Below are 22690 nucleotides of genomic sequence, written 5' to 3'. Positions count from 1 at the left end.
ACATTTAAAAAGTGTAAAAGAACCAAAATGATTCTTTACTTTTTACGCTCCTAGCTAGTGCATGAATTTCTTTTGGTATGAAGGAAACTTGTTTTCCCTTTTCTTGAGATACCTCTAGTACATCATTGGGGATGTCATTTTTTGTGTGATACCTGTAAGCTTTGATAAATTTATTGACACCCCAATTGACCTATTGCTAATTTGCCAGAAAACCCACAATTTTCATTCTTTGGAATTAAAATACAAATCCAAATTAGTCAAAAAAAAAAATTGATAACGACGAGTTGCAACCTTTTCGTAACCAATGGGGTTGGTTGAGTGGCCAGATGAAAGTTATTTAAGTTCTTTTTATTGTTAGATTTAGTCCAGTGATCAGACAGAGAGGGTTTTAAGTTCTCTTTGCTGTTAAATTTAGTGTTCGAATTTCGGAACTCGTAATTTAGGGGTGGAAAGTGTACATTTTTTTGTTTTTTGTCAGCAACGATACATTTGTATAATCTATTCTATCCTAATCTAGGGAGAGGGGGAGCCTAAGGAGGCTATTGTAGGGAGTAGTGGGTATACAGATCCAACTAGATCAAGAGAGTGTTATAACACAATTCTTAAATTATTTTCGCTGTTGGTGAGGTTTGAACCGTCACCAGCAGTCCAAAGAGGGACTTAAGTCGGGTGGGCAGTGTACATGCGGGGAAAGCTTTCCCTGGTTCCCCGCAGTGGACTAGAAAATGCTACTCACTCAATAAACTCTTTTAGCCATAAATTGCGTCCAATTCTTTAAACCCAAAACCCGTCAAAGCAAACTAACTATGAAACTGCCCATAGCTTTAAACAGAAGCGCTAACCGACTCTTCACTTCCCAAGCCCCACCTTTTTTCTTCCGTCCTTTGATCTCCTTTCCTCTATTGAGAATATCCCCAATTCGCCCCAACACTGCAAATTCCTCCTTGAAATTCTCTTCCTTCAAATCCACCGGACCGTTTCTTCGATTTTACAATTCAACAATGGCGATAACTACTGCTACTACTACTACTGCATCGTCTCACCCGCCAATTCAGGTCAGAGACCACATCGAATTAACCCCAAAGGAGAAGGAAATTTTTTATCGGCTTCTTCAAGTTATCCGCCATTTTGATCTCGAAACTGAACTCCGTGTTGCCGGTGGCTGGGTTCGTGATAAGGTAAGTTGTTTCTGGCGAAATGCTATTTGTTTTCGCCTTTTTATTGAGGTTGTGGATAGTTAATTTTTTTTTTTCGGTGAATGCTATTGATTTTCCTCCTTTTCATTGCGATTTTTGGTAGTTATCTCTCTCTCTCGTTCAGTTTACCATAATTTCCTAATCTGTTTTCGGTTGGGGGCATATGAGATTTTCTGGAGGAAAATTGGGCGAAATTAGAACTAAAATTATTCACCGAAGATAAGGAGATAGATTTAACTTTTGACGAGAAGCCTGAATATTAATTTATTGGTGTCTTTTAGTATTAGCAAAGGATATCTACATTAGATGCCGCAATAGTTTAAAGTTGACCTCCTTTTTTTCCTGCTTTGTAAATTTTACATTTTCTGTAGATTTTGGGGGTTGGTTTTTTCTCTTTTAAGCTTGCATCATTTGATGGTGGACTGAAATGTGTTGGCTCTCTATTAAACCTTGTTGAACAAATTCATCAGTTGATATAAATTGAATTTATCATATAAAACACATTTATTTTTCTGATGACTTGACACATTTCTGAATATCATTGATGCAGCTTCTTGGTAAAGATAGTGATGATATCGATATTGCTATTGACACTATGTCGGGAAGAGAGTTTTGTGAAAAAATCAATGAGTACTTGTCATATACTGGTGAGGAAACTCCAGGAATTGGTCTTATTCAGTGGTACGTGATTTGATTTGTTTCTCCATCCTTATTGTAATGCATACTTTCTTTGCATGTAAATTTTAGCGAGGAACTTACCAAAATTTGGTAGTCAAGTTTAAAATGAATTAGCTTGTTGACTAAAATTGCAGTAAACGGTGCAAGGGGCAGCAAATTGGGAAGTCTTACGGGCTATGTAAAATGTTCTAGCTATTGTATCTTGTAGTATTATGTGATAGAAACACGTGTCATCACTTGGAGATACTGGATATACAAAGATGCCAGGCCGGACAGATGAATAGACCTGTAAAATTTGAACAAAATCCCTTCAAATGAACACCAGTAGAGCAACTTTAGAGGTCTTCCAAAGAAACTTCAATCACATTACTGCTTCAAAATATAAGTTTATATGGATGCGGAAACAATGAAAATTGGGAGGAGGGGAAAAGAAGCAGAAAAGATGAGGCAAAAATAAGCTGGGAGAAAACTAAGCGAAGGGCTAATAGTCATAATAATTCGAAAGCAACAATGGGGTTGGAGGAAGTAGAGATGGTACAAAGAAGCAAATTTCGACTTTGAAATCTTGGTGAGGAGGAGTGGAGGGCTGTGAAGATGAGGGGAAATGTTTATCTAATTGGATGTAGATCATGTTTACGTATAGGCATGTTATTGAATCTGAATAAGATCAGATGTAAGCTACAATCTTAGCTTGTATAATTAAAAATTATTTACCAAACCAATTATTTTTATACAATTTTAGTTTCAAATGTGATTTCTTCTCTATGAATTCAGGTTTTATTTTTTTTTTTTCAATGCTATGTTAAGTTTCTTTAGCATTCAACATATCCCCTTTTCTGTATCCTGATTTCCTGACAGGTTGCATGCTGGCATTTTATAGCATATGCTAGTACATATTTGACATGTAATGATGCTGCTTTGTTTTTATGAATTTTAGCTAAATTTTGTGACAAGAAAAAGGAGGGATGAAAAAGGCATTTCACTCTTTGACTTGATAAGTAAGATGAGCAATGCTCTTTTTTTTTTTTTTTTCTTTTCTTTTCTTTTTTTCAATCATTGTTGTATTGAGTTTCTTCATTAGAATTTCCACTTTTTAGTACTATTTTGTACCGCCAGATATTTGTGTGTTCATATGTGTTAGGTGTTTATTACTTTGTGTACTTTTACATGTGTATCTTGTTCATGTGGGATTCTTCTTAGAGTTTATAGCTCGTTGCGGTTCTATTTTATTAATGTCTATCGAATATATGAGAAGGTTAGGGAGAACGAACCGAAAAATTCAAATTCGCAAGCACATTGTATTGGTATTTTGTGATTCATAATTATTACTTCTACTGAATTAACATCGACCAGTACCCGAATGACTCAATCTATGGTGAAACTGCAATACATACGTACACACAGATTGGGATGGAGCTTTCAATTGGGACCCTAATCAGAAACCACTTACATGTCAATTCTGGAACACCCTTTTACTTTTGGAGATTGTGCACAACTCAGCCTTAACTTCATAGAGCTATGAGAGATAACTGAGCTGTAAGCAGTTGGTGATCCTTAACAAAATTACTACTTTTATTGGTTTATGTAAAGGTAGAGTGCATTAGATATCTGGGTGGGCTGATTGTACATTTATAAGAATGGATACAAATTCCAAGGGCTGGTCTTCCTTGGTTTTGTCATGTACTCATCTAGAGCCAGATTTACTGGTCTATGTGACCGTGCAAACTTGACTTTACAGTTGTTAGATTGGGGTTTTTTTTTCATAATCTAATTGTCTATGGTACAGTTGTGAGTTTTTTGGGGCTAAAGTCTGTAATTGAGCTTTTATCAGATTAATTTCACATAAGAAATAATTTGCTTTTATAGTTGCTAATCCTTATCTCTAGCTGAAAATTCTTGAAAATGATAATAGCAGATTAGAATGTGTCATTTTGATGGTGAAATTGAAATAGAAATTTTCTGTTGTTGTTGCTGCAGCAATCCTGATCAGTCAAAACACTTGGAAACAGCTAGGATGCGCTTGTTTGATGTATGGATTGATTTTGTTAACTTAAGATCTGAAGACTATAGTGAGAGTAGCCGTATCCCAGTGATGGTAAGAACTGATACAGCAAAAAGGGTTGGCTTTAAGATTATGTTGGAGGCTTTACTCTGTAGATGTTTTGGAGAACTTGTTGAGATGACATCTCATGGACTGGACATGGTTGTCATGTATAGACTTCTTAACATGTATGAATTTGGTAACAATTATGATCCAGAAGTTAGGAATCTTTTATTCATACAATATTTTGGGGTCTTGGCACTAATTTGCAATCAATAGCTTCAATATTGAAAGTTTTCTTTGTCTTCTAAAATTCTGTTTTTCCAATCTTTGTGATCCTAGTTGTATTTTATTTTCTGCATGCAAGTCCTCACTCAGTCGCACATTATTGTACCTCCATGTTATTTATACTATTGTTTGCACCCCTACCAGTATGTTCCTTGTCAAGTCATAAAAGGTAAACCTTGAAATGGCAATTGAAGAAAGTCTGTGATTTGGTCACATTTATTGCAAGATTTTAGTTATTTACCTGTTATGAAGAAAATGAAGTTAAAAAGTGGAATCATTTTAATACTAGTAACTTTAGTGGCTTAAAAGGTCCCATCAAACCTAAGGGAAATCTTTCTTGAGAAATTTGCAGAAACTATACTGTAACAAGATATGAGACTATGGTTGAATCAAATTGTTTATTATGAGTAGTTTGGTAGGGCTAAAATTCTTCTCACTAATGCTTATCCTTAAATGAGTTTTGCTTTGCTAGTTTCATTGTGGTTCTGAGGGCAAAGGCCTACCATTTTGTTTTGGTGGGGTGTGGTTTTGTTTTTTTTTTTTTTTGGGGGGGGGGGGGGGATGGGGGATTTGTTAAGTGTGCCATGCATTTTGAGTTTCTATCTGCAGTATAACTATGAAATCTGCTTTTCCTAGAAACTCTTGTGTCGGGAAAGACTATTCAGTTAAGGATGTTGAAAACCTTTTGTTTCTTTTTCTGACCTCTTTTTATTTTGTTTTATTTTATATTATTTAGAGATTTGGTACTGCAAAGGAGGATGCATATCGTAGGGATTTAACCATTAACAGGTATTTGTCAGTGCGCATTTTTTTTGGTTATCGTTGTCTTCTAAAGTATGTCTATCCGTTAGAGAGGGCAAAATAACAGCTATCTGCTCCCTTTGTGCTGGATTTTTTTAATGCGTTTCTTGATTTTCTCTTCCTGTTCCTTTCTGCAATTTTTTTTGTCATTTTTCAAACTTAAAACTGAGGAAGCGCATTTGTCACTTGGTTTTTTTCTTTCTTTATGCTTCTGTTCTTTTATTAGGAAGGGATAACATTACTTTTTCTTGTAAATAAGTCAGATGAAACAGTGAAATTGACCTGTTTTTTCCCCTTTCATTGCCTTTCACTTACAATTTTGTTGCTACAGTTTGTTCTACAACATTAACAAAGATTCAGTGGAAGATTTGACTGAAAGAGGTAAATTGAATATATTTTACTGTCTTTTGCATTCTTTTTCTGTAAGATTTAGTTTCGTGCATCATTTTTTTGTCTGAAAAAGCTCTACTTTTTTTCAATTCAGGCATATCAGATCTTAAATCTGGAAAAATAGTGACTCCATTGCCTCCAAAGCAAACCTTTTTGGATGATCCACTGCGAGTTCTTCGAGCTATACGTTTTGGTAGCGACAGACTCTTGACTTCATTCTTTATTTACCTTCTTTCTTTTTGTCCCTCTTCTCTTCTTCCTGGTATTGAATGAGTTGGATGGATATATACCAGCGCTGAATAGATACTCATATTAGGCGTTGCACTTCAGAGATTGGAAACCTCTGAATCCCAGAACAGTAGAAGTTGGTTGGATGGGAAGGCGAGGTTTGGAAATTTGAGCATTTTCTGGGGTAATTGATAGGAAATTTGGAAGCCATGTCAGTTTGTAAAACTAGTTTTGGTGGTCAGGATAATCATACATTAGGTGCCATTGCAAGCTTAATCTTGATTTGAATACAATGGAAGAAAAGAAGTAGGTGAATGGATTATGTTTAGGATTGCGACTGTAGAGGAAGTCTAGGTTTATTATTTTGTTTATGTGTAAGGTATTTTAACTATGGGAATTTTTGAAGTATCCCATAGGCACGCTTCTGGAAAAAAGCAGTTATGAAATGCTTATGCAGATAAACATCATTAGTTGCTGTTTTATTAGTACGCCAGAATGTTTTGGTTTGAGGGAGAAAAGGCTGATGGCAGTAGAGTACTAGATTTTGAAGCCAGAAAATGATTCAGGCTTTTTTTCTGTAATTGTTGGAGCTGTTGACTAGAGTTTTTATCATACATGATAGAAATTGCATAAAGGCAGCAAAGTTTATTGCAAACTGTATTTTGATGGTACCAGATACTGAGGTTGCATTTCTTTGTCTGTATTCATCTAAATCTTTTGGAAAAGTTAATTGACTAGAATTCTCCAGACTAAGGAATCATATCCATTTCTGATTCATTGTCTCCTAAAAACAAATATATGCATTTGAAGGATAATAGTTATAGAACTTGCACTTGCTGTCTGCCTAGGTGTTAGGACTCATTGTGACAAAGATTTACCTATTTATAGACACCTAGGACTACCATGATCAGGGGAGTGCTTTTTTCTTCAAGGCTCAGACTGCAAGGCGTTACTCCTGCTTTATTGCAGATCTGTAATTTTCTCTATGTTTTAGGTTTTGTAGTTGGCTTTCTGTTTGACCATTACTTAATTTGAGGGGTGGAACATATCTGTCTTTATTGTCATAAAGTCATTTTCAGGACATCTTCCACCTTTTGATGATAATATAAGGTGATAAGACGTGTCATCTGTCATGGACAAAAGGTACTATTGTGAAAAGGGCATTGAAGTCTTTTTGATGAATTAATGTATTTAGTCATGCTCATATCTAATAGGAAATTTGTGATTTTCTATCTTGGCTGAGAGTTCTGAGAAGCTGTCATGGTAGAGTATGAGGTTTGGAAACCAAACTTCTTTGAGTACTCTTGCTAGTGTAGCTTTTTGCGGAACAGAGTTTAGCTTTATTTGGCATGCATTTAACAAATTGTACATTGAAAAACAGTAAAAAAGACAGGAATTTTGTAATGCTCTTCTTGACTTCCCAAGGTTTCTGATGAGTGTGAATCGTGAATGTCCGTAGAAATCATAAATACAGAATGACAATATAGTGAAAGGAAAAAATGATTTTGGTCATTTGTTGACTTGGGATTGTTAATAGACCAGAATTTGAAGGGTTTGGCTCCATGGAAATTGGTGTAAAAAAAATTTAATAAAAAGGACATGGTTAATTTATAGAGAAGACTAATTTTTGACAATGTTGGGAATGTTGTTGCTGTAGTGAGTTTGTGGAGTTGGATCTTGAGAATTTGGCCTCACAAACATTTGAACTAATATGGATCTGGCTATTTTATTGCACAATATTATTGTTAAGAGGAGATGTAGGTAATGGAATACATTAACTGCAAGTCGTGTCATGTGTAGTACACATGTGACTTGAAATCACCTAACAACTGTCTTATCCTTCTTTTTGTTCTTTGTCTTACTCTTGCTAGTCTTTTGAAGGATGGGTCTTGCTTTTGACAAGTCTGTCTGTACTGGTTTTTCTGATATCTGTGGATAATCCTATCAGAAAAAAGGTTCTTTCATGGTACCTCTAGTACTCTAGGAACTTTATCAAGAAGGAAGTGGATTAAATAGTCTAAATCTTGGTTCATTTACATCCTTCATGTTTGGTTACTGACCTCTAGTCTGGAATATGGTTCAGATGTGACTGGCGCTTTTCTCTTTGGAATGGTTTGTTATGCTTAATGAGAAAATGTTCTGTCTGTTTGTTTTGTTTAACTTGTCTGAAATTATAGTACTGAAAGCTAAGAATGTATGAGATTGTCAATATTTGTCAACTTCTGTTGTGAAGTACTTGTAATTGTTTGATGATTATTGAATAAATTTATGACAGAAGATTTTTTGGTTTAAAAATAGTTTGAGATTTGGATATTTGCTTGAGATTGATTTGTTGCAACTCCCATACTTGTCAGGATTTCTTTGCTTGCAAAAGGTTGAGGCATTATTAGTTAACAGACTGTTACATTGAGATCATGTTTCTTTGACCTAGGGGTTTTTGGAGATGTGTAACAGGGATCTTTTGAATGCTTCAAGTTGTCTTCTTAAATTGGTTTTCCAGATATTTATGGAGGCAACTAAGCCTTTTGGTTTTTGTTGAAGATATGTAAAGATTTGATATTGTAGATATTAGGAAAGATTAGATTTGATTTGTTTTAATTATAGTATCATATATTAATTAGGTAATAGATTGATTTAGATTAGCATGATTTTAGGATCTAAATTAGGTTATACTTGTGTGTATATTTGTACATTGTGTAGTCCAAAGATATGAAGAAGAGTATTTTCTCTCCCTTTCTTCTTAGTTTTTCATGGTATCAGAGCTTTAGGCTCTGTTAATAGTTTGTTTTTTGACGTGACTTTATTGAGTCACTTTTAGTTCTTTCTTGTGTGAATTATAATGGTAGGTATGAAAGGTAGTAATAGAGAGATGAAAACAGTAATTTCTGATGTTACAACATCAAAAATTACTGAACACAAATTGAGCGGAAAAATTTTTTTTGGATTGGAGTAAAATTATTCGGATATATTTGCGCAGCATCGACGGAGATGATCATCTCACTGATGACTCACCTGTTGATGGGGAAGAAAAGAAGGTTTTGGTTAAGGGAAGATGCAAAACTATTTTTGCAGATTCGAAACTCTATTGATAATGAGATAGTTAGTCTCATCAATCATTGTGAGTTTGTTAAAGATCTTATGGATTATTTGGCTTTCTTGTATTCTGGTAAAGGTAATTTAAATCGTATATATGATGTTTGCAAGGAATTTTACCGTCCGGAAAAACAGCAAAGATTCCTTATAGAATATTTTATGGATTTTAAACGTGTATGAGGAATTGAATTCTCTCCTTCCTTTTGCTACTGATGTAAAATCTCAACAATCTAAACGGGAACAAATGGCTGTAATGAGTTTTCTTGCAGGATTGCCAATTGAGTTTGATGCTGCTCGAACACAAATTCTCTCTAGCCCAGAGATTGTTTCCCTCCATGACACATTTACACGAGTGTTGAGAACCGAGGGATCTTTGTTTACTTGCAATGTTACTAGTGTTTTCGTGAGTCGAAATGGAGTTGGTCGAGGAAATAATGGTAGAAACAGTGCAAAAATGGGATTGGTGGGATTGCTGGTCATGGACAATATAACTCAAATCAATGAGTCTGTTGTCACTGTAAGAAATCAGGCCATACCATAGGTACGTGTTGGGACCTTCATAGTAGACCTCAACAACCGCCCCCGTTTGCAAATTTCGCAACCTAGGAAAACAATTATGTGCCTTCTGACAAATCCATACTCATCTCTGCTGATGAGTTTGCCCGCTTTACTGAGTTTCAGGCCTCACAAAAATCTGCTAATTCATCTTCTAGTACCAATCCTCCTCCTATTGATCATTCAGGTAAACCTACTACATGCCTTGTGTCATCTCCTAACAATTGGATCATCGATTCCGGTGCAACAGATCATATGACTGGTAATAAAGGTATTCTCTCCTCTTTTAATCCTAACAAAGATCATTCGAATGTTACTTTGGCTGATGGGTCATGTGCTTCAGTTGTGGGTTCTAGTGTAGCAATTTCTATGTCATCTATCCCCTTATATTCAGTTTTATGCTTACCTAATTTTTCTTTTAATCTACTCTCAGTTAGTTAAATTACAAAAGCCCTCAAGTGCTCTGTCTCATTCTTTCCTGAATATTGTGTTTTTCAGGATCTTATGACGGGGAAAATTATTGGTAAAGGACGTGAGTCTGGCAGCTTGTATACACTTGAAATCCCTTCATTGAAAATGCCGAAACCTGTTGCATGTTCTTCCACCTTGACTCCGCTTGAAATTCACTGCCACTTGGGTTATCCATCTCTAACCACCTTGAACAAGTTGTGTCCAAATTTTCAGAATTTATCCTATTTAGATTGTGAGTTATGTCAATTTGCCAAACATCATCGTTTGCCTTGCCTAGAGTCAATAAACGGGCCTCATCCCCTTTTGAATTAGTGCACTCTGATATATGGAGCTTTTGTCCAGTAGCATCTAAGTCTGATTTTAAGTATTTTGTCACCTTTGTTGATGGCTACTCTTGTGTTACTTGGTTATATTTAATAATAAGTCATTCGGATTTATTTAATATATTTTGTTCCTTTTGTACTGAAATAAAAACACAATTCAATGTGCCTGTCCGCATTTTGCGAAGTGATAATGCAAAAGAGTATTTTTCTAGACCCTTTAATTCGTATATGTTAGAAAATGGAATCCTTCACCAATCTTCATGTCTTGACACCACCACAAAATGGTGTTGCTGAAAGGAAAAATAGGCACTTATTAGAAGTTACTAGAGCCCTTCTATTTCATATGAAAGTTCCCAAGCAATTTTGGGCAGATGCTGTTTCAACAGCCTATTTCTTAATTAATCGCATGCCATCTTCTGTGCTTGTTGGTGAGATTTTTTATTCAATTTTGTTTCCAACCCAATCTTTATTCCCCATTGAGCCACATATATTTGGGTGTACTTGTTTTGTTCGTGATACCCGTCCTCAGGTGTCTAAATTAGATTCTAAATCTCTGAAGTGTGTGTTTTTGGGTTATTCATGTCTTCAAAAAGGGTATAGATGTTATTCTCCAAGTTTAGATCGTTATTTAGTCTCTGCTAATGTTACATTTTATGAGATACATCCATTTTTTCTTGAGTCTAATGTGTATAGTAGTCAGGGGAAGGCAGATGATATTCTAGTCTACACTGTTACCACAACTGTTCCTACAAGACCACCGATCACTTAAGTGTATTCTCGTCATTCTCAACACATAGACTCACATCCTCCACCACTTTCTCTGTCTACAAATTCGAGTCCTGGTCCATCCCTTCCTCAGTCTCTAGATTCTAGTCTTGGATATACCTATTGTTTTAAGAAAAGGTAAAAGACAGTGCATTTACCCAGTTTCATCATTTGCTTCATATGACCATTTGTCTCCCTCCTTGCGTTGTTTTACTGCTTCCTTAAATTCAATATCTCTTCCTCACTGCTTATCTGAGGCTTTGGAACATCCTGGTTGGCGGGCTGCTATGGAGGAAGAAATGATAGCCCTAGACAATAATGGTGCCTGGGACTTTGTTCATCTACCAATAGATAGGTTTGTAAATGAGTGTTTGCTGTTAAAGTCAATCCTAATGGTTCTGTTGCTCGTCTCAAAGCCGGTCTTATTGCAAAAGGGTATGCTCGAACATATGGGGTGGATTACTCAGACACGTTTTTTCCCGTAGCAAAACTCACATCTGTTCGATTATTTTCCTTGCTGCTACTAATAATTGGTTTTTGTACCTGTTAGATGTTAAGAATGTATTTCTTCATGGGGATTTGCAAGAGGAAGTTTATATGGAGCAACCACCTGGATTTGTTGCTTAGGGGAAGTCTGGTAAGGTTTGTAGACTATGAAAGTCATTATATGGTTTAAACAGAGTCCTCGTGCTTGGTTTGGAAGATTCAGTGAGGTGGTTCAAGAGTTTGGCATGAAGAAGTGTAATTTTGGTCATTTTGTCTTTTATCAACAATCTGAAGTTGGTATCATCTTATTAGTGGTTTATGTTGATGATATTGTTATTACTAGTAGTAACAATGCAGCCATTGCAGCTCTTAAAAATTTTCTTCAATCGCGCTTCCAGACAAAAGATTCGGATATGTTGAAATACTTTTTAGGCATTGAGGTTGCAAGATCTAAACAAAGTATCTTTTTATGCCAAAGGAAGTATGTCCTTGATCTTTTGAAAGCAATAGGAAAGCTAGGTGCTAAGCCATGCAGTGCACCAATGATCCCCAACATGCAACTTACAGCAGATGATGGGGAGTTATTCTCATATCCTGAAATGTATCGGAAATTAGTAGGGAAGTTGAATTATCTTACTGTGACTCGTCCAGATATTGCATATCCGGTTAGTATTGTGAGTCAATTTATTTCCTCACAAAGAACCACCCATTAGGCAGTTTTAGAGCAAATCTTATATTATCTTAAAGAAGCTCCAGGACGTGGTATGCTATATGGTAATCATGGCCATTCTCATATTGAATGCTTCTCAGATGCGGATGGGGTAGGTTCTAAAATTGATCAAAGATCTACAACTGGATATTTTGTCTTCGTTGGAGGTAATTTGGTATTGTGGAAAAATAAGAAACAAAATGTAGTATCTCGCTCTAGTGCAGAGTCTGAATACCGGTCTATGGCACAATCCACTTGTGAGTTTATATGGATACATCAATTATTATGTGAGGTGGGAATCAATAATTCACTTCCAATGAAGTTATAGTGTGACAATCAAGCTGCGCTTTATATAGCATCAAATCTAGTTTTTCATGAGCGAACAAAGCATATCGAAGTTGATTACCACTTTGTTCGTGAAAAAGTTCAGCAAAACCTGATCTCAACTAGTCATGTGAGAACTGGAGAGCAATTAGCTGATATTTTCACTTAACCTCTAAATGGTCCGACAATTGATTATATTTGTGGCAAGATGGGCATGATTAAAATCTATGCTCCATCTTGAGAGGGAGTGTTGAAGATATGTAAAGATTTGATATTGTAGATATTAGGAAAGATTAGATTTGATTTGTTTTGATTATAGTATTATATATTAATTAGATAATAGATTGATTTAGATTAGCATGATTTTAGGATTTAAATTAGGTTATACTTGTGTATATATATTTGTATATTGTGTAGTCCAAAGATATATTTTCTCTCCCTTTCTTCTTAGTTTTTCAATTTTCTTTCCAGATAAATAGTTTTACCAGCTTGCATGGGATTGTATCTCTATATAAGTATGATTGGTATTATACCACGTCTGAAGTCTAGCAAACATGGAATAACACTTTTTGATAATTCAATTGGGCACTAAGGATTGATGCAGAGAGTTTTAAACACTTTGTCTGCCCCTTTGGAGCCTCCTGGGGAATTCGTTGCTTTTCAATAGATCTACTATTTGTTTCTTCCTGTATGTCTTACTGCTTTCTGGTGATGTCAGGTGCACGGTTTGGTTTTGCTTTGGATGAAGAGTTGAGAAAAGCTGCTTCTGATGAGGAAGTCAAAGCTGCTATTGCAAATAAAATCAGCAGAGAACGTATTGGTCATGAAGTATGTTCATACTGCTTGTCTTTTAAGTCATTTTTTTTTTCTTTTCTTCAAAAAAAAGTCAACTGTTCTATGACAACAGATTATTTTGATGCATGATCTAACTTAATCTTTTTCTTGTTTCATATTTGATTACGCAGATTGATCTTATGGTATCTGGCAATCAACCGGTGAAAGCAATGACCTATGTTTCTGATTTGCAGCTTTTTGGTGCCGTGTTCAGTCTTCCTTTGGAGTTTGAGCCTGAAATTCCCGATAGATATGATAGGTTTTTCTCTTTTCATGTTACCTTCTGTTGGTGATGATCGTGTTTCATTATAGGAGCATTGAGCATGGGCTTGTTATGCATTTCTTAAGTGAGTACAAACTTATGAAATCAAGTGATTTAATTGGGCTAGACAGATAGGGCCGTAATCATTACTGACCGAGTGTATCTCTGGTATCACAAATTCTTAGTCATCCTACAATTTTTGTTTGATTTTCACCTTAATTAATCAGTTGTCTAGCCTTTTGACTTTTATCACCATTCTTGTCCATTTTATTTCCCTTCCTAATCTAATGTCATGTTTGTTAGATGTTTATTGTATTTGGCGATTCTTTAATTTGTTTGAGGAGGGAGGAGATAATGAATTAAATATCTTTCTGAATGCTCCTTGATGAATGAAATGTAATACAATAAAGAGGTCATTGGAAGTATGGAACTTCTTTTAGTAGAATTTTCCCAGTTATGTAGGTCAAGTGCTCAAGTTCCAGCTGCTATGAAATGTATGACCAGCAAAATATAAAATAAGATATCAATTCAAGCCTGCATTTAAGATCACTAGCATTGAGCACACACAATTGCACACACATATTATATGGAGCATACTTATTGAAATGGTAATCATATATAATTTATGCATTTTTTTGCAGTAGTTTATTTGTAATTTTATGCTTTTATAATCTGGGTTGAATAAATTGCAAATCCAAAAAGTGGAAGGGGTCTTGTGTTCACGTAATAAAAATGGGAGGACTGTTGGGGTCATTACAATTTGGTCTCCTAACTGCCACTTGAAAGTAGGAGGGTGGCTTCCAATTTTAATATTGTTTTGGTTTATATTTTGGCTGAAACAATGTAAGTGCTAGTTAAAAGATGTGGAATAGGTTCTTTGTCTTGGTTTAAAAATTGGGAGGACTTTTGTAGTCACAAAGATTCGGTCTCCTAAGCACCTTGTTCAAGGGTGGCTTTGGTGCATTTGGATTGTCAGTATAGTACACACATTATTTCTGAACATATTTTGTGACCACCTTTTTACCTCACATCACATAAAGATAAAAGAGCTATGGTGCATAATAGGAAAAAAAAAATTGCAAATAATTTTTCAATCCTTATGGACCCTTTCCATTTAATATAGTATTGACAACGATAAATTAGTGACAATTTCTGCCTATAATGTTGTTGAAGAATGGCTCTCCTCTTCCTTAACTCGTTGGTCAGACTTCTTCTTTATATGAAAATTGTTGGTATAAAAGTCAAATATCATCATGTGTGTAGAAACTGTAATGTTTTTTGTTCCTGTGATGATGATGTGTCACTGAACATCTGGAGTGTTATCTTGATACTACTGACATTCTGCAGTTGATTTAGTTGTAAAATGTTGCACTCCATTAACCCTGATTTTCTTAAACTGGTTTAGTTTGGCATTTCAGTTCTTGTTATGAGCTGGTTTTGGTTGGTAAATCTTTGAATGCATTCAAAACTGTTTGTGAATTCCCACAGCACTCCCAATCCTTGCTGAGTGTATTTTTTTTTGGTGGTTGTTGCTGTTGACATCATACTGGTAGTTAATGTTTTGTGCACCTTGAGGACTATTTCTATACAATGTTCGGTGTGTCTTGCTCAAGTTTATAATAGGGCCTACCCTGTAGTCGCAACTTGAGAGTTTTCTCAACAATACTACTTTTTTCATTTATTACCGCGTACTGAGCAGTGTTTTCTTCTTTATTGCTTTTTTGGCATTCTTTTATTTTTTTATGTTGACTTATTTATGTTATTTTCTCATGGTTAGTGTTTATTTTCTTTCAGGGTTTGTGTTGCTGACTTTGATTCTGCTTGGAGACTTTTGGAAGCAATTGGTTGCCCTTTCAGTGTGAGTTACACATATCTCACGTCAAGTTAAATATTATCTACTTTTCGACCTGTTAGTCTCGCCTTTATACCTCACTTGTAAGTTGAATATACATGGTGGCAATTCATCTGTTCTTGATATGGCCTGCCCAAATGTACCATTATACTTTTGTTGGGTGAGAGTGGGAGAGAGTTTATAGAATAGAAAATCCTATGCCAAGATGCAAGAGAGTGCTTCCATTTGTTGATATTGAACAGTTGCAGACCCATATGTTGTGATGGAGGTGTAAAACCGTAAGTAGGGAACACAGTGAATAAGCTATGCATACTTAATTTAGATACAAAACAAGTTCATATGTTCTTTTTCCCGATAAAAGGGGCTGACATTTAAAAGAAAGAATTTAGTTAGAAATTTTGTTTCACTATTGTACTGTACTGCTTTCAATTTCTGTCTGCTGAGTTGGCTCTGGAAACTAATCATTCTTGTATGAATTACTCTGTTTATGTCATTCAGTGTTCGATGGTAGGTATCAGACTAACATTTGTGCTTCTATGTTCAGTCTGCTTTACCTTTCTTTGCTTAAGGTATCATTTTAGGTTTGTAATGTGTATGCTGCTTATTGGATTCAGGCAGATCAACAGCGGCTGTTTCTGTATGCTGCTTTGTTTCTTCCATTTAGAGAGAATGTGTACAAAGAAAAAAAAGCTAAAAAGGTAGAGTAATTTCTTGATATTCTTCTTAATTACTGTCTATCCCTTTTTATGCATTTGTTGGGTACATTAGCACACGTTATGCTGCATTTGTGTTTGTCAAAGATAACCAAATGATTAAGTGAATGTCTAAAGGTATTTTTTTCACTGCACATTGGAATCTTCCTCCTTTTAAACTTTGTTTTTATCACCTTCAAAGCTGTTTGATAAACCGTTTCTCGTTGATGTGAAAAGAGTCTCCATAAACATGAGTTTTTGCCAAACTGCTGTGGTACTGTCGTGGTTTTTCTGAAATTGATCATTTGTGGAAAGACCTCATTGTTCCCTTTACTTTTATTTAGCATCTTAACTGCATGCAAGAAATCCTTTTCTTTTTTTAACCGGTTCATGTCATTTGAAACTGAAGCTCAAATATCTAACAGATTCCAGTTGTCAGTTACATCATTCGCAATTCTCTCAAGCTAAAGGCCAGTGATGCTGAGATGGTAAGTTGTTATTCTTTTAATTAATATATATATATATAGATATATATGAATGTGTATAATGGTGAAATATTAACTTCTTTGCTAATATATTAATACTAGATACAAATCATTATAATTTCTCAAAGAATAGAACTTTCGCGCATATTGGTTGAATTCGTCGTCAAACAATTTATAGAAAATGAAAACTTTGAAAATTTTATGTAAGAATGCTTGAAGGGCGGCAGAACTTTCCTTTCTGCTTCTAACTGCTAAAATAAAAGTGTTTTAACTTGCTATATCTAAATGGCTAATTCTTGTGGTTGAATAAATCTGTTAGCTGATGCTTCTCTAATTCCTTGCTTGTGGACACCATGATGCTTGTAGACTATATTCGATTTATTTATTTTTTGCAGGTCATAAGCTTGCATATCGCAACAAAAAAGTTTGTGTCCTTGATTCCTTTTGTAGTATCCAAGGAGGATATACAGATTCTTGAAGTTGATTGGAAAAGAGAAATAATTGATGTCCCTTTTGCTTCAAAACTTAGAATATTGGCTGGTAAATAACTGTTTCCTGCAACACAATTTTGCATGATTTTCGGCATCTATAATATATGATGATGTTGCTTGTCTTTGAATTGTATATTTTAGTCTGAACTGATGTTACTTGCAAGTTCAATATTTTGATAATGTTTACTCACATTGGTGTTCAACGAAAACAGATTTTAGCTCAACTGACTGTCACATAATCAAGATTTGATAAGTCTCATTCATATTTCAAAATGTACTGGATGACTTTAAACTACTAATCCTAATGATAGTTGAGAAAAATTGAGGATTGCAGTCTAAACTATTAATACTACTTTCTGCAGTCTAAATTTCTGATAGTTGAAAAAAATTGAGGATTGCATTACATAGAAGTTTCTAAGGTAGAGGATGTGAAGTCTGCTGAAAATCTAGAATTCTTGAGTTATGCTTGAATAGAAATGAGTGTGCAAAACTTAGTGTTGATAGAACATTTGATCCTAAAGGAAATGGTTATAAATGGTTCAGAAACTGTGCTGCCATTACAAACCTGCATATTGCCTGGGGTTGCTTATCCATAAATATAGATACACTTGCTGGGTATCCTAATTGACCAATCTAGATCGACCTATTATATTCACTAAGCTATTTCAATTGGTGCTTGCTTCAGAAATGATGCTGGGTTTGTTGCCATCTTTTCATTCCCCAGCCTCTCTTCATGTTTTAGGACTTCTCGGGTGATAATGGTTTATTCGAATGAGCAGTTGAGCTTCTCACACTTTACTGTGATTTCTGCTCTTATTGAAACCTAGGGATTCATTTCCTGTATTTGAAGGTAGTTTGGCCATGCTGCCTCTGCAACAACAGAAATAACACATGAAAAAGATTTTTGGTGTTGATAGGATGTGCTTAAGTATCTAGAAGTATTTAAGTTTATTGTTGGTTCAGTAATATCTGCACAAAACATTTTGAGAATGTGCAATGGTCTTGAAATTATTGTGAGGCTTCTGGATTAATTTTAAAAAGAACTAATACCTTTATTATGAGATGCAACACAGCTTTTTTTTTTTTTTTTTAATAAATATTCGGAGGGTGGAGGATGGGGGAACATGTTAGATGATAGACAATAACTTATTCTAAAAAATTCTCAGGAAGACATTATTTGAGTGGATGAACGATCTACCGGTTCTTCAAGTATAGTGCCCTTGACTTTTGCAGCCAATGCTTGAGACATGTGAGATAACAGATAATAGTTTATTGTAAAAAATTCTCAAGAAGACATTATTGGTGTGGATGAATGATCTACCGGTTCTTCAAGTATAGTGTCCTTGACTTTTGCAACCAATGCTTGACATTTACTTCAACTTGCAGGATTACTCTTACGAGACATTAAAGACTTTTGGCGGGCTGCATTACTGCTTTCTATGCTGTTATACCCTACAGATATTTATTCTGCCACCAGTTCTTTTGAATTTGACAAGAGGAGAGAAGTATATAACATGGTTGAGGAAGCAATTCTGGGAAAAGGTATGGTTGCTCTCTGTTGTTCATGTTCTTATTTATGGATTAGCTTAAATATATAAATTTTGGTGAAGATGAAAATGTGCTTGTTCTTGTGGTTGAGTTCTCTAATTCAGCATCTATGTGTTTGAGATGAGATTTTAAGCTTGGATAGTTCATATGCTCAGATCTCTAGCTATTCTTTTCATTTCATTTGTGAAAGTGGGTATGCGAAGTATTCTAGTTAGAATCTCAAAACTTCTGTGACTGCAATACAACTGTGTACACTGTCCTTGATCTGCTTTCATCTCTGCTCTTGGTTGCTCTCGTCCCCCGTAAGGTCTCATGCAACTACCAGCCAATGAAGTGTTTTTTCTCCCTTACCACTCAAAAGTCTACCTTACCATAGAAGTACAAAAGTGTTCATTGAGTTGATTGTGCGTTTACAACCAAGTAGCTGTGGTTGGTTGGTGCTACCAGTAGTTTCTAGAAGCTTGTAGGACCAGTAGTTCTATCACTTGAGATGATGAGTTGGAATCCGAGGATTGTGTATCTGTCTAGAATTCTGCATTATGTAGCCTGCATTTGCGACTGGCTTGCCGTAGCTGTATATTGTGGTGTTTCCAGAATTCTTGGCCTTGAAAATATATTCCTCATGGTTTGCAGTAGGTGAAGGTTAAGGGGTTCTAAATAGATCTAATTAGGATTTTGGCATGCCAACTTGTTTCTTCTTTAAACTTTATTGGAACAAAGTGAAATTTTCCCAAGCCTGGCAGTTTAGTTGGCAAACTTTGAAAGAATTAGGGTAAACTTTGTACTGCCAATTGGCATTTGGCTTATTATTTGGAAAGTTCTGGGGAAAGTTTCACTGGTGGCTATTGCTGACAAGTCATACTTTGAACTATTTTACTTAGGTTTTGCAAGAGCCAGATAGGACTGACTTTGTTTTACAATGTTGGATAGTTAGACATGTAGGTATATGACTTTTGACATAAAAGTAACTATTATTGGCTGTTGGAAGTCCACGAGTGTTTAAAAAAATTCTGTGTGCAAAAAACAGTGGAATTTATGCTTGGAGCCAGAATGTTTGGAACATTTTGGAGTTTGTATGAGCCTTACCTTTTGGTGTCAAAGCAACTTATGTGGGATTTTAAAATTTCTTCCCTTCCTCTGCTGTTCAATTTTTAGCATAATCTCCTGAAGCTATATCAACTCAAACTTATTATTCAAGTTTTTGGCTGCCAAACCAAAACCAAATTGCTGGAAGAATTTTTTGGAAGGTTTCTAGCCTCATACATGTTTTCTGCATCACAAATATGATTTTCGGGATAATTAATTCTTTCTTTCAGCATTTTCTCATGAAATTATTATATGGGTTGCAGAACCTTGTGAGTTCTATGCTTATTTTGTGAATTAAATTATGAGGCCTCTGCATGTCATTATGAGTAAAATTCTCTTCTTATCGCATTGTCAGATGTGTAGAAGCTGAAACTGTTTGATCATTTCTGCTGAGAAGATGAACATTTGGAGCATCCTTAATTTTTGTCTTTGGATGTTGTAGGGTTTAGGGTTTGACTTTAATGCTTTGAACCATAAAGTATAATCCTCTGCATAGTTTGGATAGTAAGCTTTTGCACTCTTTTTCTAAAAAGCATGCACTTGTCGGATATATTTGCATCTAGATCTCCCCATTTTCTTTTGAGTTTTTTACTCTGAAAGTGAAAAGCAAATTGTGAAGTATTAAATCATACAAAGAGGGTTTCTTGAGAATGCTTTGAATGGTCTATAAGCTTGGGCACTTCTGCTAATAACACTTTACTTAAGCAATGCAATAGATTTTTTAGAAGCCACTTCTATAGTTCTGTTTCTATAGTTCTGTCTTGGCAGAATTACTTGCTTATCTGTAATAATTTTTTACTTGTCCTTCTGAGAATGGCTGCTTCTTCCCTGCCATCTAGCTCATTATCCAACCTTCAAAAATTTACATGACTTGAAAAAGGGTTGGGAGAATGCTTGAATGGCAACCTGACAGTGAACTTGGAGTTTTTTCATTGTCTCATAACTTAATGCTATTCTCTCTTAGGTTTTTGTCTCTTGTGTGGATGCAGGTCTAGATAAAGTTTGGGAAGTAAAACCGTTGGTGGATGGAAAGGAGATTATGAGTATTTTGGATCTTAAGACTGGCGGACCACTTGTCAGAGAATGGGTAAATCATCATAGTTTTGAAGTAAAGCTATAGAATACATTATAGCTGAAATAATTGAGGTTTCTGCCAATTTGTTCTTTGCAGCAACAGAAGCTGATTGAGTGGCAGCTTGCCCATCCCTTTGAATCTAAAGATAAATGTATTCAATGGATGAATGAAGCATCCTCCAAGCGCGCAAGATTGGAGTAACTGTTGCAGTACTCATGGATGCAAATATCTGGCTCCTGTTTGCTCAGCTGTGTGCTTGGTGTCATATTTGAAGATTGAAAACTGTGGTTCTTGCTGCCAATTTTACTTCCCCTGGCAGCCTGCGCATAGTAGGGTCACAATATCTGTAGATCATTGTTAAGTTGTACAGCATTTTCCTTCTGAAGGCATATGATTAACAAAGTATATATCCCCAGTGATACCAGATAATAACCTAACCTCTCCAGTGCGCTATTATAGGAGATTGCTAGAAAGATAGATGAAAATTTCTCCCAAAACCGGATATGGGGTAGGTGCGTCGCTAGCCAGTGGTGCAGAATTTTTGTACAGTTTAGGAATGCATGCTTTTGCTGAAAATCTATGCTTTTCTGGTAAAGAGATGGAAAAATTTATACTTAAGAGTTCAATTCTTCACTCACTCCGAGTAATTTCCTTTTCTGGACTGATTTTGTTCTTTAACGCCAGTTGCGGACTTAACATTCTAACCAGGGGGCCAGCCCACCACCCAAAGTAACATTCTAAAATTATTTGGACTGCAAGAAATTCACCTGCATTCCATTTTAAATTTGGTTGTGGATGAGTTCCTTGATCAGAATTTTAAATTCCTCTTCTCACACCCTTTCTCATTACCAAATTATTAGGCTTAGGATTTGAACTTGAATCAGATAGCGGGGTGAACTGTAAAATTCTTTTCCTGATCACTTGACCAACTCTGATGGTTATTTTTAGTTGACGTTATTTTAAATTATTGGTTTTTGGTAGTTGATCCCCTTTTACTCCCCCTTTCTTATGTGTTCCTCAAAGAGATGAGGATAGCTGCACGTTTTATATGAAGTTAATTTTAAACAGTAGGAATGAAAAATGAAGATAATAAAAAAAAATGAGAACATGATCTTACAGTTCACTTTAAACTCAAAATAATTTTCTTGTTCCCAATTGTACAGCTTCAAGGAACTTCATCATTTACGTCTTCAAATTATATCTATTATGCAAAAAAAAAAAAAAAAAAAAAGGTTCATGACTATTCAAAACATATACTGCAACCAGAGTAACTTAAAACAAAATTAACTGAAGATAGAAAAACAAGTTACAGGCATTAGCAACTACTTTCTTTTAATTGATGTAAAAGCATTTTAACGTTCAGTTTAGAAATTCTTTTTTCGTTGAGAAATTATCGTTCAATTGTATGAATCTTCCAATGGTGGATTAAAAGCTTTATTCCACTCTCAAGCTGCAGAGAAAATTCGAAGAAAGTTGAGAACGAACTATTAGAGTCTTGAACAAGGTTTTTCTTTCTTATTCTTTATATACTTTGTCTACGTGCTATGGTGCTTAGTTAATGAGTTGCATCCACCAACCTTATTCTTCAGGTTATGGCAGTTGGCTGAAGCTATTCTTCTAAGCTCGTTGAAATGCAATTTCTTTTTCACTGTATTTAATGAAAAAGAAACTGCGTCGTCTTGTTTGTTAGAACTTAATAAAACAAAATGAAGAAAATGGCATATCTGCTATTTGTCTACTAGCCTTTTGTTGTGGTTACTGGAGTTGGATAGTTCGTGAGATATCAAGGGTATATTTCTATTTTTGTAGCAAACACATTCTTCAGGTGTGGTTCCTTAATGGATTGAGAGTGATAGGTGATTCCCCCTCAACAAATGCCAGGTTGTGCCTTATCTGACTGGGAGACAAATGGATGCAGGAGTTGCGCTTTGGTTGAAAATACATGAGCATATTCAAACTAACAAGTCAACAGATCCATTGGGATTTGATCCAATGGTCTAGGAGAGCTTTTTGGAAC

General features: G+C 35.3%; 1 protein-coding gene across 3 annotated transcripts; it reads left to right on the top strand.

Annotated features, from left to right (window-relative positions):
* The first annotated feature begins 709 nt into the window (after nt 1-709).
* LOC113714836 (tRNA nucleotidyltransferase cca2) lies at nt 710-21306 on the top strand. 3 transcript variants are annotated; one of them, XM_027238945.2, is made up of 16 exons: nt 716-1178; nt 1747-1877; nt 3852-3969; nt 4940-4992; nt 5336-5385; nt 5489-5587; nt 9458-9541; nt 13067-13176; nt 13314-13441; nt 15239-15302; nt 15911-15994; nt 16414-16476; nt 16869-17013; nt 18351-18506; nt 20588-20685; nt 20770-21306. In XM_027238945.2, exons 1-16 carry the CDS (start codon nt 807-809, stop codon nt 20872-20874), a joined length of 1860 nt encoding a protein of 619 aa, XP_027094746.1. In that variant the 5' UTR covers nt 716-806; the 3' UTR covers nt 20875-21306. The 3 variants fall into 3 exon arrangements, with proteins under 3 accessions (XP_071924444.1, XP_027094746.1, XP_027094747.1); XM_027238946.2 differs by lacking the exon at nt 9458-9541 and having other exon boundaries at nt 719-1178; XM_072068343.1 differs by lacking the exons at nt 16869-17013; nt 20770-21306 and having other exon boundaries at nt 710-1178; nt 20588-20630.
* The last annotated feature ends 1384 nt before the right edge of the window (nt 21307-22690 follow it).

This window comes from Coffea arabica, chromosome 10c (assembly GCF_036785885.1).
Source record: "Coffea arabica cultivar ET-39 chromosome 10c, Coffea Arabica ET-39 HiFi, whole genome shotgun sequence".
Lineage (NCBI taxonomy): Eukaryota > Viridiplantae > Streptophyta > Magnoliopsida > Gentianales > Rubiaceae > Coffea > Coffea arabica.
This window is presented reverse-complemented; position numbering and strand designations above follow the sequence as displayed.